At 57.2% G+C, this 14065-nt stretch overlaps 2 protein-coding genes across 5 annotated transcripts; both read left to right on the forward strand.

The window, feature by feature from the left end:
* Positions 1 to 506: 506 nt before the first annotated feature.
* Positions 507 to 4640, forward strand: ZMYND10 (zinc finger MYND-type containing 10; the record flags this gene model as incomplete). 2 transcript variants are annotated; one of them, XM_082848623.1, is made up of 12 exons in its annotated part: positions 507 to 631; positions 1024 to 1132; positions 2253 to 2369; positions 2491 to 2544; positions 2654 to 2791; positions 2869 to 2957; positions 3047 to 3147; positions 3483 to 3655; positions 3902 to 4027; positions 4110 to 4231; positions 4352 to 4477; positions 4565 to 4640. In XM_082848623.1, the coding sequence occupies 12 exons, from the start codon at positions 507 to 509 to the stop codon at positions 4638 to 4640; spliced, it is 1356 nt and encodes a 451-aa protein (XP_082704749.1). The 2 variants fall into 2 exon arrangements, with proteins under 2 accessions (XP_082704749.1, XP_082704750.1); XM_082848624.1 differs by lacking the exon at positions 507 to 631 and adding an exon at positions 676 to 767.
* Positions 4641 to 5248: 608 nt separating this feature from the next.
* On the forward strand, positions 5249 to 13941 carry RASSF1 (Ras association domain family member 1; the record flags this gene model as incomplete). Of its 3 annotated transcripts, none has more annotated exons than XM_082847374.1 (6): positions 5249 to 5498; positions 7385 to 7503; positions 11575 to 11679; positions 11878 to 12175; positions 12299 to 12414; positions 13078 to 13941. In XM_082847374.1, the coding sequence occupies 6 exons, from the start codon at positions 5249 to 5251 to the stop codon at positions 13222 to 13224; spliced, it is 1035 nt and encodes a 344-aa protein (XP_082703500.1). In that variant the 3' UTR covers positions 13225 to 13941. The 3 variants fall into 3 exon arrangements, with proteins under 3 accessions (XP_082703500.1, XP_082703499.1, XP_082703501.1); XM_082847373.1 differs by having other exon boundaries at positions 7397 to 7503; XM_082847375.1 differs by lacking the exons at positions 5249 to 5498; positions 7385 to 7503 and adding an exon at positions 8017 to 8225.
* Positions 13942 to 14065: the final 124 nt, after the last annotated feature.

A 14065-nucleotide genomic window follows, 5' to 3' on the forward strand; every position in this document is an offset into this window, starting at 1 on the left:
TGCCACGTGGCGTGGCCAAAAAAAAAAAAAGACTCCTGGCTACTCAGGAAGGTCAAGGGTGGAAATGGGTCCAGTAAAAAGACCACAGTAGTTACCTCATGAGAGGTGATGGCAGCCTGGCCTAGGATGGAGAGAAGCTGTGAGCCCTGCGCAGTATTTCGGGTGTAGAGCCAACAAGGTGGAGCTGCGCGCGAGGAATACTGGAGCGAGGAGGCCACGGAGAGGAGCATCCGTGTGGGCGGAGAGGGAGCAGCTACAGGGAGAGCTGGTGGGGGGCGGGCCGACTTGACGTCCATCCGAGGAGGAAGCTAGAACGCAAGAGTCTGTAACTCAGGGAGACCCGTGAGCCGCAGCCAGTTGTGAGGGAGAAAGCTCCAGGAATCTAAGGAGGGTTGCTACCCGTAGCCTGGCAAGCAGGCAGACGCTGGCGTGACGGGACCCAGCGCGGGCCGCCAGCAGGGGCGGGACCCAGGCCGCAGTGCGCAGGCGTTGAGCTAACCGTTTCCATGGCGGCGAGGACTCACGCTCCGCAACCGCTCTACAACTGTAGGGCCCCAGACTTCGGGCCCGCAGGAGACCGTGGTCCCCAAGCGTGTCAGCATCCACATCTCAGCGCAGGCCGCTGCTCGCGGTCAGCCGAACCCCACCTTCCCGCTTCCTGTCCCTTGAGCCGACATGGGCGACCTGGAGTTGCTGCTGCCCGGGGAGGCTGACGTGCTAGTGCGGGGACTGCGCAGCTTCCAGCTGCGCGAGATGGGCTCCGGAGGGTGAGACAGCTGGATCCGGGGTCAGGTGGAGTCATGGGGTCAGAGTCCTTGAGTGGAGGAGTGTGGGCCTGACATTGGGGGGAGGGGTTGCCCGGCGTGGAGGGGCCCCTCGGTGGGGAGGTAAAGCTCTCCGAGACAGGGTTATATGGTCCTGAGCCACCTTGGACCCCGGTTAGGCTTCAGTAGGACCCAGCCCCCACACCCACTCCTACTGCACACATGTGCACCCACATGCACACACACCCTGTCTGGGCAGGTGGAACCAGCAGCACGAGAATCTCGAGAAGCTGAACATGCAGGCTATCCTTGATGCCACGGCCAGCCAGGGCGAGCCCATCCAGGAGCTGCTGGTCACCCATGGGAAGGTAGGTTGGAGTCACAGGCAGGGTTTCTGTCTTCTCACCACCCCCCATCCCCACCAGTCTACCCCTCAGGAACACCCTGGGTGCCTGCACTTCCCTCTGGCTGGCACCCCTGTCCTCCCCAAAGGAAAAGGAAAAGTGTGTTACACATTTGATTTTGCAGCCCTATGGGACAGGACCCTGGCATGCCAGGTGGGGTGTAGGATGTGAGTTGATTAGGGAGATAATCCTGGATCCTAGAACAGCCTAGGCTGTAGGGGGAGGGCCCAAGTTCTAAAGGCATTACTGAATAGACTGTCGGGCTAGAGGGGGGCACCCACTAAAGTGGGGTGGGACTTTGGCATAGAAGAAGGCAACCTTCCCAACATGAGAGAGAGGGAGTTAGAAACCAGGGATTGGCTTAACTGGAATGTGAGCCAGGAGGTGGCACCAGTAGATGACCTGAAATATCACTTGACAGAAAGATTCCTCTGCAAGGAAAAGGTGGAGCGCCCTACTGGGGTGTGAGGTAGGAATAGGGCACTGTGAAGGGCCCTGAATAAGAGTGAGGCCAAGGGCTTCCCTGGTGGCGCAGTGGTTGAGAGTCCGCCTGCCGATGCAGGGGACACGGGTTCATGCCCCGGTTTGGGAAGATCCCACATGCCGCGGAGCGGCTAGGCCCGTGAGCCATGGCCGCTAAGCCTGCGCGTCCGGAGCCTGTGCTCCGCAACGGGAGAGGCCACAACAGTGAAAGACCCGCGAGCCGCAAAAAAAAAAAAAAAAAAAAAAAAAAAGAGTGAAAGGACAGGGACGAGAGAGGGAATGAGCAGGAGGGCTGGCCTGAGAGGTACACTTGAATGGGGGAGGACCTGACAAGGGCTCAGGTGCAGGGGGAGCATGGCAGCCTGGGGACAAGGCAAGGGCCAGTAATAGGAAGCCTGGGGAATGCCCCCACAGAGATGTCGGAGGCAGCTGGAAATGAAGGTCTAAGGTGCAGGAGAGATCGGGAAGGAATTCATGGAGCAGAGGAGAGTCTGGAGCCCAGGGGAGTTTGAGGAGGGCTGGGCTGGGCTGAGCCAGAGATGGGAGGGTTGCCAGGCTAAGTAGGCCCACCTCATCCCTGTCCTTCCCCTCCCCTTCAAAGATCCCGACGCTGGTGGTGGAGCTGATTGCAGTGGAGATGTGGAAGCAGAAGGTGTTCCCTGTGCTGTGCAGGCTGGAAGACTTCAAGCCCCCAAACACTTTTCCCATTTACATGGTGGTGAGCCATCGGTTCATACCCCTTCCCACCCCTTCAGAGGGCCCTGGACTAGAGAGAGTAGCTGGTAGCCCCTATCCCTCTCTCAGCAGCCCAGGGCCCTGTCCTCCTCTTTATCTGACAGTTACACCATGAGGCCTCCATCATCAACCTCCTGGAGACAGTATTCTTCCACAAGGTGAGGCACCAGCCTTGCCCATTGGCTAGCCTAGGCTGGGGTCTGGCAGCAAGGGGGGTTGTGTCTGTTTGGGAAGGGCATCAGAGGCAGAATGTTTCCTGCCCCTCAGGAGGTGTGTGAGTCAGCAGAGGACACCATCTTGGACCTGGTGGACTACTGCCACCGCAAACTGACTCTGTTGGTCGCCCAGAGTGGCCATGGTGGCCCCCCTGAGGAGGAGGAGTCCCAGTATGGCACCCCCATGCAGGTGGGCTGAGGTTTCCGGGGGTTGGCAAGGGCTAGACCCAGGTTCCCCTAGCTTGAACACCATGTGCCCCACCCCAGGAGCTGCAGAAGCAGGCAGAGCTGATGGAATTTGAGATCGCACTAAAGGCCCTCTCAGTGCTGCGCTACATCACAGACTGTGTGGACAGGTGGGCTGTCCTGCTAAGCTGGGGCCTGCAGTGGAGGGCTGGTAGCCTGGGCCTGTAGCCTCAGCTCACCTCTCCATCCACGTCCCTAGCCTTTCCCTGAGCACCTTGAGCCGCATGCTCAGCACCCACAATCTGCCCTGTCTCCTGGTGGAACTGCTGCAGCACAGTCCCTGGAGCCGGCAGGAAGGCGGTAAGGTCCTCCTCCACCTGCCTAAGCCCCAGTTCACTGCTTCCAGGACATCCTCCAGGATTGATGGGGTGGGCAGCTTGCACACAGGCAGAAAACTTTGCCCCCTTGACCACAGAGAATACCAGGATGCCTCACCCAAAGTGGGCCTAGACCTGGACTCTGCAGCAGGCAGGGCCTGTGTGTCTACCACTGAGGACTCACCCTGCTCTGAAGTGAGCAGCGCCCCAGCATGGGCACATTCTGTGCCCAGACAGTGGTCAGTCCCTAGCCCGCACAGCTGGCTCACTCACAGAGCATGCAACACCTGCACACAGTATGCTGGTTCCTCTCCCCAGGCAAGCTGCAGCAATTTGAGAGCGGCCGTTGGCAGACAGTGTCCCCCTCGGAGCAGCAAAAGCTGAGCAAGTTGGATGGGCAGGTGTGGATCGCCCTGTACAATCTGCTGCTAAGCCCTGAGGCCCGGGCCCGCTACTGCCTCACAAGCTTTGCCAAAGGACAGCTACTCAAGGTAGGGAACTCCTCCCACACCAGTCACCACCGCCCCAGCACTGCCCCATGCCTCCCTTGATGTTTATTTTTGCCCACTCACCTCAGCCCCAGCCCTCTCTCCACACCTTGGGCCTCAGGTGACACAGCAGCTAGTAGGGCATGGATCCCACTGGCACCCTCAGCTCAGCCCAGCTCAGGCCCTCTTTGTTCCTCGACCCTCTGACCAGCACCGCTTCACACTGGCCTCCCCTGGACACTCTTGCAGCTTCGGGCCTTCCTCACAGACACACTGCTCGACCAGCTGCCCAACCTGGCAGACCTGAAGGGTTTCCTGGCCCACCTGGCCTTGACCGAAGCCCAGCCCCCTAAGAAGGACCTGGTGTTGGAACAGGTAGGCACTAGGAAGTTAGTTGTTCAGGACCACTGCCCACTTTACCAGCTCCTCCCTGCCACTCTCCACTTCTCTTCCCCAGATCCCAGAAATCTGGGAGCGGCTAGAGCGAGAGAACAGAGGCAAGTGGCAGGCTATTGCCAAGCATCAGCTGCGGCATGTATTCAGCCCCTCGGAGCAGGAACTGAGGCTGCAGGCACGAAGGTGAGGCCTGCTGAGCTGGCAGAAAGGGTAGAAGGGAGGCAGAAGACATGGATGTGGGTAGGGCTGCTCCCGTCCACCCACACACCAGGTCCAGCCAAGTCCTCCTGACCCTTTTCCCAGGTGGGCGGAGACCTACAGACTGGACGTGCTAGAGGCAGTGGCTCCAGAGCAGCCCCGCTGTGCCTACTGCAATGCAGAGGCCTCCAAGCGCTGCTCACGATGCCAGAATGAGTGGTATTGCAGCAGGTGAGGGTATCCTAGGACCTTGGACCCCTGAGTCCCACTGCCATACCTCTCATAGCACGGCATCCTCACCGGCCCATTTGCCTGCAGGGAGTGCCAAGTCAAGCACTGGGAGAAGCATGGAAAGGCTTGTGTCCCGGCAGTCCAGGGTGACAGAGCCAAGTAAAGGCTGCAGCTGCTGAGGGCCGAGCACCCATGCCATACAACCCCGTGCCCCTGAACCTCTGGATCTCAGTCCGGCCTCTGCAAGCGCCCCAGCCTCCCAGGTGGTGAGGATAGCAGACGGGAAGAGCTGCTGACCCATCTCCCACAGCAAAGCGCTCACCACTTCCTGCTCCATCCGGCGGGTAGGCTTAGGGTGCAGCCTCAGCAAGCTGGGGCAGGAGGCCTGGGCCGGGGGCAAGGATCGGATGTGAGGACCCTCTTCCTCCAGTACAGTAAAGCTAGCTTCCAGAAACACGCCTGTTTCCGCGTGGCCCTTTGAGGTCGTCGTGGTTGTTAGGGGGAGGGGAATTGCTCGCTAGATGAAGGGAGGATAGGAAACGGAGGGCGGGGACTCCGCGAGAGCAGCCCCTCGCTGAGCCCGCCGCCCCACTCCGCCTGCGGGCCGACACAGCCCGGGCGCCCAGGTTTCCATTGCGCCTCTCTCCTCCGCTCTCCCGCCGCTCTGCCTGAATCCCGGGGGCGGCACCGCATCGGGGCCCGCCCCGTTGCCCCGCCCGCCCCGCGCTCGCTTGAGCCCAGAGCCGGCGGGACTCCTGGCCCGACAGGGCCATGTCCGCTGAGCCTGAGCTCATTGAGCTGCGGGACCTGGCACCCGCGCGGTGCGCCGCCCCGGGCCGCACCCGGCTTGAGCGTGCCAACGCGCTGCGCATCGCGCCGGGCACAGCGCGCAACGCCGCAAGGCAGCTGGTCCCAGGCCGCGGCCACCGCTTCCAGCCCGCGGGGCCCACTACGCACACATGGTGCGACCTCTGTGGCGACTTCATCTGGGGCGTCGTGCGCAAGGGCCTGCAGTGCGCACGTGAGTAGCGGCCCTGTGCGCTGGCGGGAGACAAACGGGTGGCCAAGGGGCAGCACCGTCACTGAGGGCCGTTGGGACGGAGGGGGTTGGCGGGTTCGGTTCCCACGGACAAGGTCCGTTACCTTTACCCCATAGCATAAGAGAGTGCGGGCCGATGGTTTATAACCTTGCCAAGCTCCACCTGTGTCTGGGACATAGGCAGAGGCTGTTGCCTGTGAATAACAAGGTGCTGCTGTCAATTTTAAAGGGTGCCTTGGCCCTTCTTGAGAAAGGCATTGTGCCTACCAGTCTCTGAGTTCATATTCCCACACCCGCCCCTTCCCAAAGATTCACTCGCCAAGTCCTGCTGCAGAATCCTTGCCGTGAAGGGAATTTACTCACCTATGGGAGAAGGCCTGGAAAAAGTCAGAACCTTGGGTGGGCCCGCTGCAAGCAGGAGTTTTGAGTATTTAGCAGATACCTATTGCAAGTTCAGTCAACCAGGTGCTAAAACATGAAACACAGCCACACACTAGCTGGTGCTTCTGCCCTCCCAGGAATCACCAGCAAGCAGAGGTTGCTCTACCACTGGCTATATACCAGCTAGAATCACTTGGAATGCTTTTACAGCCCTCCAATGCTTGGACCCTACCACAGACCTGCTAATTCAATCACTGGGAGTGTACCAGTAATTTTTAAAAACAGATCCTTCTAATGTGCAGCCTGGGTTGAGAATCACTGCTCTGGCCCATTTAGGAACTTAGGGAAGGTGTCCCAAGCCTGTGTGTGCCTGGAGACCCTCTCATCTAGTACAGGAGTTTGTCCTTTATTCAGCTGGGAGGAGCACGGGAGTTGTGACAGAACACAAAGCATGAACAAGGGCTCGGATACAGCAGTGTTCCCAAGGAGAAATAAAGTGGCCATGGAAATGAAAAACAGGACAATTTGGGTGTGTGTCAGAGGCAGAAACAAGAGCGGAATCAAGGATGAGTTGGGGTGGTTTGGTTTTGTTTTGCCTCAACTGGGAGAATGGTAGCGACTTTTGGTGAGCTGAGGAACACTGGCAAGGGTAAGAGTGAGGAAAAGTGAAGAATTAAAAGGGGTAGGAAAGTGAGTTAAATTCTGGGCATGTTGGGTTGAAATGTTTATTAGACATCCAAATGAAGATAGTGACACATAGGATTTGATCTCAGTGGGGAGGTCAGTGATGGAAGCCTTGGATCTGGGGTAGGTCAGCGTACACAGAGAAGGGAAGCGATCAGAACTGAGCCTCGGACACTCCACCATTAGATCTAGAAGTTGAAACAGAACTAAAGGAGCTGAGCAGGAGCTGCAGGGGGGTGGGAGGAAAACCGGGGTAATGGGGGCCCCCGGGAGCAAGCATCAGACGATGCTGAGGAGGTGAAGACGGAGACGGGACCGCCGGATTCGGCGGTGCGCAGGAGTTTCCTGGAGGGAGGGGCAAGCCTGACCGGAATGGGTAGAGGGTGAAGGCGAGGAATTAAGAGTGTTTGTAGGCCAGTGTTGGTAAGTTTTTGGTGTGAGGGGAGTAGAAACAAATGACAACTAGAGGGGGGCCACTGGGTTAAAAGTTTTTAATTTTTTCCCTTCAAGTAAATGGGCGGAGGGAGGGACGCTGATAATGAGGAAGGGGGAAGTTCTGCCCTAGGCTCTAGAAATGCAACTGTTGAGCAGGCCTGGATCCCTAACCGCCTGAGGCCTTCCCGCCAGTTTCAAGACGCCGGGGGACCAACTCTAAGATCTGCGTAGCAGTGGGCGGTAACGGGGCCTGAAAAAAGGCCGATCATGCAGAACACCGCGAGCAACGGCCTTCACCCCGGGGCTTCGCTTCTGCCCTCGGGACGCTTCTCCGAGCTGGTGCTGCGGTTCCTCCGCCTCACGGCCAGCCCTCTCTGCAGATTGCAAGTTCACCTGCCACTACCGTTGCCGCGCGCTCGTCTGCCTAGACTGCTGCGGACCCCGGGACCTGGGCTGGGAACCGGCGCTGGAGCGGGACACGAATGTGGTGAGCGCGGGACCGGGGAGCTTACAGGCAAGGCAGGTATGCGCTGACGAGCGGGCCACACTGCAGGCGTTCCCTAGGGCCGCCTGGCGCTACGCGCAATGAACGTTCTGATAGCCGACTTCCCGGCGGCAGAGAGTAGCTAATTCTGCGCGCGGGCTCGAAGGGGTGCCGGTGGTGCTGACTCGGCCCTTACCGCCCGGAGCCACCGAGGCTCCGAGCTAGCACAATTTCCGCACCTTCCCACAGCCGCATCCGGTCTTGAGGCCACGCTGGTGCACATGCGCACACGTTCCAACTAGTTTCCTGTGGGAGGTGGGGCCTGCGAGGCGGAGCTGAGCTGAGCTGCCAGAGCGATGAGATCATTCCTGGAGGCGAGGCGCGTGTGGCCCCGCCCTTCGACATTCGTCCTCCAACGAGATGAGAGCTAGATCCGCGCTGTCTACGTTTCAGTGTTAACGGTTGCGGCGCGGACACTGGTTCCGGCGCGGACACTGGTTCCGGCGCACGCGCACACGCTCCTGGGGCGGTGGTGGGAGGCTACGGGCGCACTGGAACCGGCGGGCGCGGCGATGGGCGAGGCGGACGCGGGGACTCCCTCTTTCGAGATGACCTGGAGTAGCACGACAAGCAGTGGTTACTGCAGCCAGGAGGACTCGGACTCAGAGCTCGAGCAGTACTTCACAGCGCGTACCTCACTGGCGCGCAGGCCGCGCCGGGATCAGGTGGGGGCCGGGGGTTGCGGGAAGCGGGCTGGGGGCGGTCGCTGGGACCCCGCTCCTCCCCAGTAAGTTGCCTGGTCGAGAGTTTGTGGGCAGCCCTTGGGTCGAGTTGCCTGCCGTGAGCGTGGGCCAGCTCTCGGAACCGTGTGTTGGGCTTTCAGCGCGTCGGTACTGAGAGCTGAGGCCTTGCTGTTTCTGTCACAGACCGGTTGAACCAGGGGAAGCAGCTAAGTGGCATGGGGTAGACCAGGGACAGGCATTATCCACCGATTACTAAGGCTGACTGCGCAGTCTAGACTAACACCTCTATTTCCGCGTGCGGGCGCTCCCACCCCCTCTCTGGGGGACCAGGAGGAAGTGGAGGGGGAGGAGTCCTCGCCGGTAATTGAGAAGGGTGTTTAGGAGAGAGGCAAGGGAAGGTCCAGGCCCCTCCGTTTGCACTCCTGGATGGAGGCAGCTTCGTCCCCATCTCTTGCCGGTCCTGGCCTGTCACCAGCTACTGGACTGTGGAAGATTCTGAGCCTCCCCTCCTCTGCAGTGGACCAGGAGTGCTCGCTTGGGCAGCATATATAGTAAAGTTAGAGCGGACCTGGAGAAAGGGGATCTGGGAATGGATGGGAAGGAAGCCTTGTTCTGGACTGTAAGCATCCAGGAGCACTTTATCCACAAGAGGTGGGGAAGGCTAGATTGTAAAATGCCCTGAGAGGGGTCAAGAGAGATAGGGGTTACTAATCCAGGACTATAAATTGCAGTGCTGGAGCAGCTGTGCCTCTCGGAGTCTCCCAGGTGTCCCCATCATCAGAGACCTCTGTGATGTGTGCCATGAGTGTGGCCGCCAGGCTCAGATCACTGTTCCGGAGATGGTACACCTCAGAAGAGCACCCTGGTCAGGGCATCGGGAAAGAGAGATGGGGACCATGAAGTAAAGTTCAGTATACCTGGCAGCAGTGGGGCAGAACTCCTTACATGAGTCAAGAAAAGGGAGTTGTGGATAACTCTTTAGGGGAAAATTCTATACCTGGAAAGCTGAGCCCAGAGTTTGGGTACAAGGTTTGAGTGTGGATCCCTGGGACTGTCCGTGTGTCACTCAGGCCTGAGCCATCTTCCATTGTGGAAAGGTGAGAAAACCACAAGACACTAACCAATTGAAAAGGAGGCTGGGGAGTCCCAAGTTGTATGTAAAATAAAACCATCAGTCACTATGGACAGTGGCAGAGTAGAAGGTGGGTGGCTATAGTGTCGCAGAAGGGAAATTCCATGGTATCCCTCTGGGACAGCTGTTGGAATCCTCCTCCAGCAGTCAGCTTCGGAAAATGGAAAAAGATACTCTTCCTCCTCTAGAATCCTGGGAGGACAGTGCAGTACCTCCAGTCCAAGTCCCTTGTTTTATGAATAAAGATACTGAGGGAGGTTCACCTGGAGAAGGGAAGGGGCTGGAACTGAGGTCACTGCATCCCAGCTCAGGGCTCCTGGATAACCCAGGAAGGGAAGAGGAAGGACCCAGGCTAGAGCTCAGAGCCATCACAAGGAAGGGGAATGAGTTAGTGCCATCTCTTTGATCACCCTGTTGTGTAAGTAGAATTCTCTTCCTTTTTGCCCTGGCACTAGTCTGCTCAGCTTTCCTCCTGCCCCTAGCACCCCTTCCATCCTGACACTCCTTCCCACTGGGGTACTTCTTCCTGTCTCAGGCCCTCTCCTTGGGCCTGAACAAACACATCCACCCTTTATTCCCAACCTCCAGCCCTTATTTTACCTCCCAGATCCCTTGTTTTCCAGGGTCCAGACCATTTGTTCTTACTAGTCCTACAGGGTTTCCCACTGTCTCCAACAAGGTTTCTGCTAGAGTTTTTTTGTTTTCTTTTGTTTTCAATATTTACTTGTTTATTTATTTGGTTGCTCCAGGTCTTAGTTGTGGCACGCAGGATCTCCGTTGCAGCATGCGGGATCTTTTAGTTGCAGCATGCAGGATCTAGTTCCCTGACCAGGGATGGAACTTGAGCCCCCTGCACTGGGAGCGTGGGGTCTTAACCACTGGACCACCAGGGAAGTCCCTAGAGTTTTCACTTCTCAATGCTCTTTTCCATCTAGGAGACTTTTGGAAACTTGGGGAAGCAAATAGGGTGCAGTTCCCACCCCTCCCCCAGTCTCAGTCCTCAGTGCCATGTACTTGCTGGCCACTGAACAGCAGCAGGTTCTAGATAAAGAGCATACTGCTAAAAGGCTGTGGACTCTACCCTACCCTACCCCCTCATCTGTCCTTCCTGTTGTCCCCTTGAGATGGTTTAAGCTTAGGGAGCTCCAAGGCAGTAGTCAGGAAGAAGCCTGGCTGTCCTGGGCTCAGAGCTGAGCACAAGGTTAAGCTTATTCTGCAGGAGACCCTCTGATGGGAGCTCCCCTGGGACAAGGCATTGGTCAGTGATGATCTCAGCTGTGTCTGTGATACTCTCATTCCTACTAGGGCCTATCTGACGTCAACAGGAGGTAAGGGTGATGCAATGGGACCAAGGGAGTTTGGCAGAAGCCCTGGCCCATACTCCACCCTTCAGACAAGAATCCAGTCCCTGGAGGAACAGAGGAAGGGCTGAGTGGTAAAGCTAACACCTTTGGGCTAAACCTCTAGACAGCATAGAGGAGGTACATAAGCCTCCCTGTTTGGCAGTTGTGGGACAGGCTTTACCGGGAGGCTGCCCATGCCAACTTCTGGCAGATTGGAGCCTGGCCTGAAGCTGCCTTTTGTGCAGATTGGGTCAAGATCAAATGGCATGTCATAGTGGATTCCTCACTATGTCTGAGACATGCAGGGCTGGCCCAAGTCCCCCACCAAGGAGGTTAAGGTTGTAGATGTTGCCCTTCTCCTCCTGCCCACTGGTGGCTGGGCTCCTGGTGTGTACCATTCCCCATACCTCTCACCCTGCAGTGGGCCATGGCCAGGGCAGACTGGCAAAGTGGACTGTCTTCTCCAGGGTACACCCTGACCCCATCCAACTAGGGTGCTGGGATCAAGCTGTTCCTTTTCAGAGTCCCCGATCTTTTCCTGGCTCCTAGCCTTGTGTTTTTCGTTGCCTTGGTTTTAAGGTATCCTTAGGGCCTCACCCAGTGCTGAGGAGGCTCCAGGCAGGTGGCAGAGAAGCCAAATGATTCTGCCTTGGCTGTCTCCATCCATAGCATGCAGAACCAAGGGCAGTGATGGGTTCTTCTCATCAGGCCTCAAACTTTGTTGTCAGTTTCCAAAGGCTTCCCACAGGCCATTTTTCAGAGTGGTCCACCCAGGGCTTACCTCCTTGCCCGTGACATGCATTGCAGAGGAATGGGTTTCATAAGGATCCTATGTCCATGCTTGCCCATCTTTCAGGATGAGCCCGTGGAGTGGGAAACACCTGACCTTTCTCAGGCTGAGATTGAGCAGAAGATCAAGGAGTACAATGGCCAGATCAACAGCAACTTGTTCATGAGCCTGGTGAGTTGACAGCCTGTTTTGGAGAGAGACAGGAACCCAACTGTTTGCCTGATGCCCAAAGGGTCACAGCTGAGGTATTCTTGGGTAGACCCTAGCAGTGATTTATTCACACCCAACCTAGCCCCAAGTGGACTGGTAGTGCCCAAATCTGTTCCATCTCATCTGGCATCTAGTCATGGTTTGGTTTCTCCTCTTTAGAACAAGGATGGCTCCTACACAGGCTTCATCAAGGTTCAACTGAAGCTGGTGCGCCCTGTCTCAGTTCCCGCCAGCAAGAAGCCACCCTCCTTGCAGGATGCCCGGCGGGGCCCAGGGCGGGGTACAGCTGTGAAACGCCGCACCTCCTTCTACCTGCCCAAGGATGCTGTCAAGCACCTGCATGTCTTGTCACGCACACGGGCACGCGAGGTCATCGAGGCCCTGCTGCGCAAGTTCTTGGTGGTGGATGACCCCCGCAAGTTTGCACTTTTTGAGCGGGCTGAGCGCCATGGCCAAGGTGGGCTTCCCACCCCACCCCACCATGTGTGAGGGTATATATGCATGTGCCTGTGCATGTAGGAGCTGAGGGGGCTGGGCCTGCCTCTAATCAAACACTCCCTTCCCCCTGCCTGGCTCTCAGTGTACCTCCGGAAGCTGTCAGATGATGAGCAGCCCCTACGGCTACGGCTCCTTGCAGGGCCCAGTGAGAAGGCCCTAAGCTTTGTCCTGAAGGAGAATGACTCTGGGGAGGTGAACGTGAGTAATAGCCCTCCTTAGTTTCTTGGTTGTGACTGGGCAGGACTGGTGGGTTGCAGGCTTGAAAGAGGAATAGGGCTGCAGACAAGCCCTGCAAAGCCTCTCCAGGAATACATGAGTCTTATAGCTAAAGTGAAGGCTTCCAGGAAACTCATGCCAAGGTCTAGGGCTTGTCCCAAGAAGCCAGGAAGAACTGTCTTGGCGCACTGCTCTTTCCTATTGTGGAAAGTCCTCAGGAGATGCAGGAGTCCATCTGATGGCATTCTGATCTCAGGCCAGGTCAAAGCCACACAGATGGGCACGGGACAACATGCAGGCACCCGCTTCAGGCATTAGAACCTTTTACCTGGAAGCTGTACAGCTCCAAGGTAGTGCATCTGCAGAGTGAGATCAAACTCAGAGAGAGTGGGCATGACCTGTTCAAAAGTAACTAGGGAATGTTTGGTTTGGTTGCCTGTCCATGAGGTGACTGCCCTACTTTGTGGGGCCCATCTTCTATATGGATTGTTGTTGGGAATCCTAACACAGACCACTCAGGCAAGAACCTGACATTAGAAAGCCCCATCCTAGTTGTGTGATCGGGATGCACTGGTGTTCTTTGGGGAGAGCCTGCTGGTTTGGCAGTGGCCTGCTGTAGCCTGTGTCTCCCTTCTCCCCCTACAGTGGGATGCTTTCAGCATGCCTGAGCTACACAACTTCCTACGCATCCTGCAGCGGGAGGAAGAGGAACATCTCCGCCAGATCCTGCAGAAGTACTCGTATTGCCGTCAGAAGATCCAGGAAGCCCTGCATGCCTGCCCCCTGGGGTGACCTCTCGTACCCCTGGGTGGAAGGAGGAGAGTAGGCAGCGCCAAGGGCGTGCCGTGTGAGTGTGCAAAGGGCCACGTGGCCCGAGGAATGAGTGTGCATGGAGGCCCTCTCTTGCTGGGGGAATGAGCCCAGAGAACAGCGAAGGAGCTGGCCCCCTGTGTCCACCAGTGGGTGTAGCAGAGCATGGCTCTACATCCTTCTGCCCTTTGTGTACTGGGTCATGGTGGGCCAGGGTTGCCCTGGGAAGCTGCTCCAAGCTTGCAGCAGGGGTAGAGGAGACAGAAGTCTCCTTAATTTGTGTCTCAGATATGAGAATCTTGGAGACCCTACAAACAGAATAGGGTCATGTTTGCAGGGATGAGGGCCCTCACCTATGGTGAAAGGTTGTGTGTTTCGGGTCTTGGATGGGGTCTCAGGACAGTCCTATCAGAACCGAGGGTGGGTGTTTAAGGTAAGACAGGCATCAAGAAAGAGTCTAGGGTTCCCTCTACAGCACCCTCTGGCTCCTCACACACCCTGGGGTCAGGGAGTGCTGGCTCATGGTGCAACAACAGTGCCTCTGCCTCCTCCAAGGAGGATGTCCCTGTGCCAGGGTCTGTGTGAGTGTGGGCACTGTCCCAGGTCTGTGCCTTGTTTGCCAGTCAAAGCCAGGGTCTTTCCCTTGGGTATTTTTGATGATGTGTGCGAATGTATGTAATATTTTGTGGCCTCAGTTGAATGCCTCCTGTGGGGGAAGGGGTGGGGGTGACAGTCATCAGGGCCTGGGGTCTGAGAGAATTGGCTAAATAAAGATTTAAGAATTCTCCTGCTTTTGGATTCTTTATTATGGGCCCTCATCTGC

This window comes from Leucopleurus acutus, assembly GCF_964270905.1.
Source record: "Leucopleurus acutus genome assembly, chromosome: 10".
Classification (NCBI taxonomy): Eukaryota; Metazoa; Chordata; class Mammalia; order Artiodactyla; family Delphinidae; genus Leucopleurus; species Leucopleurus acutus.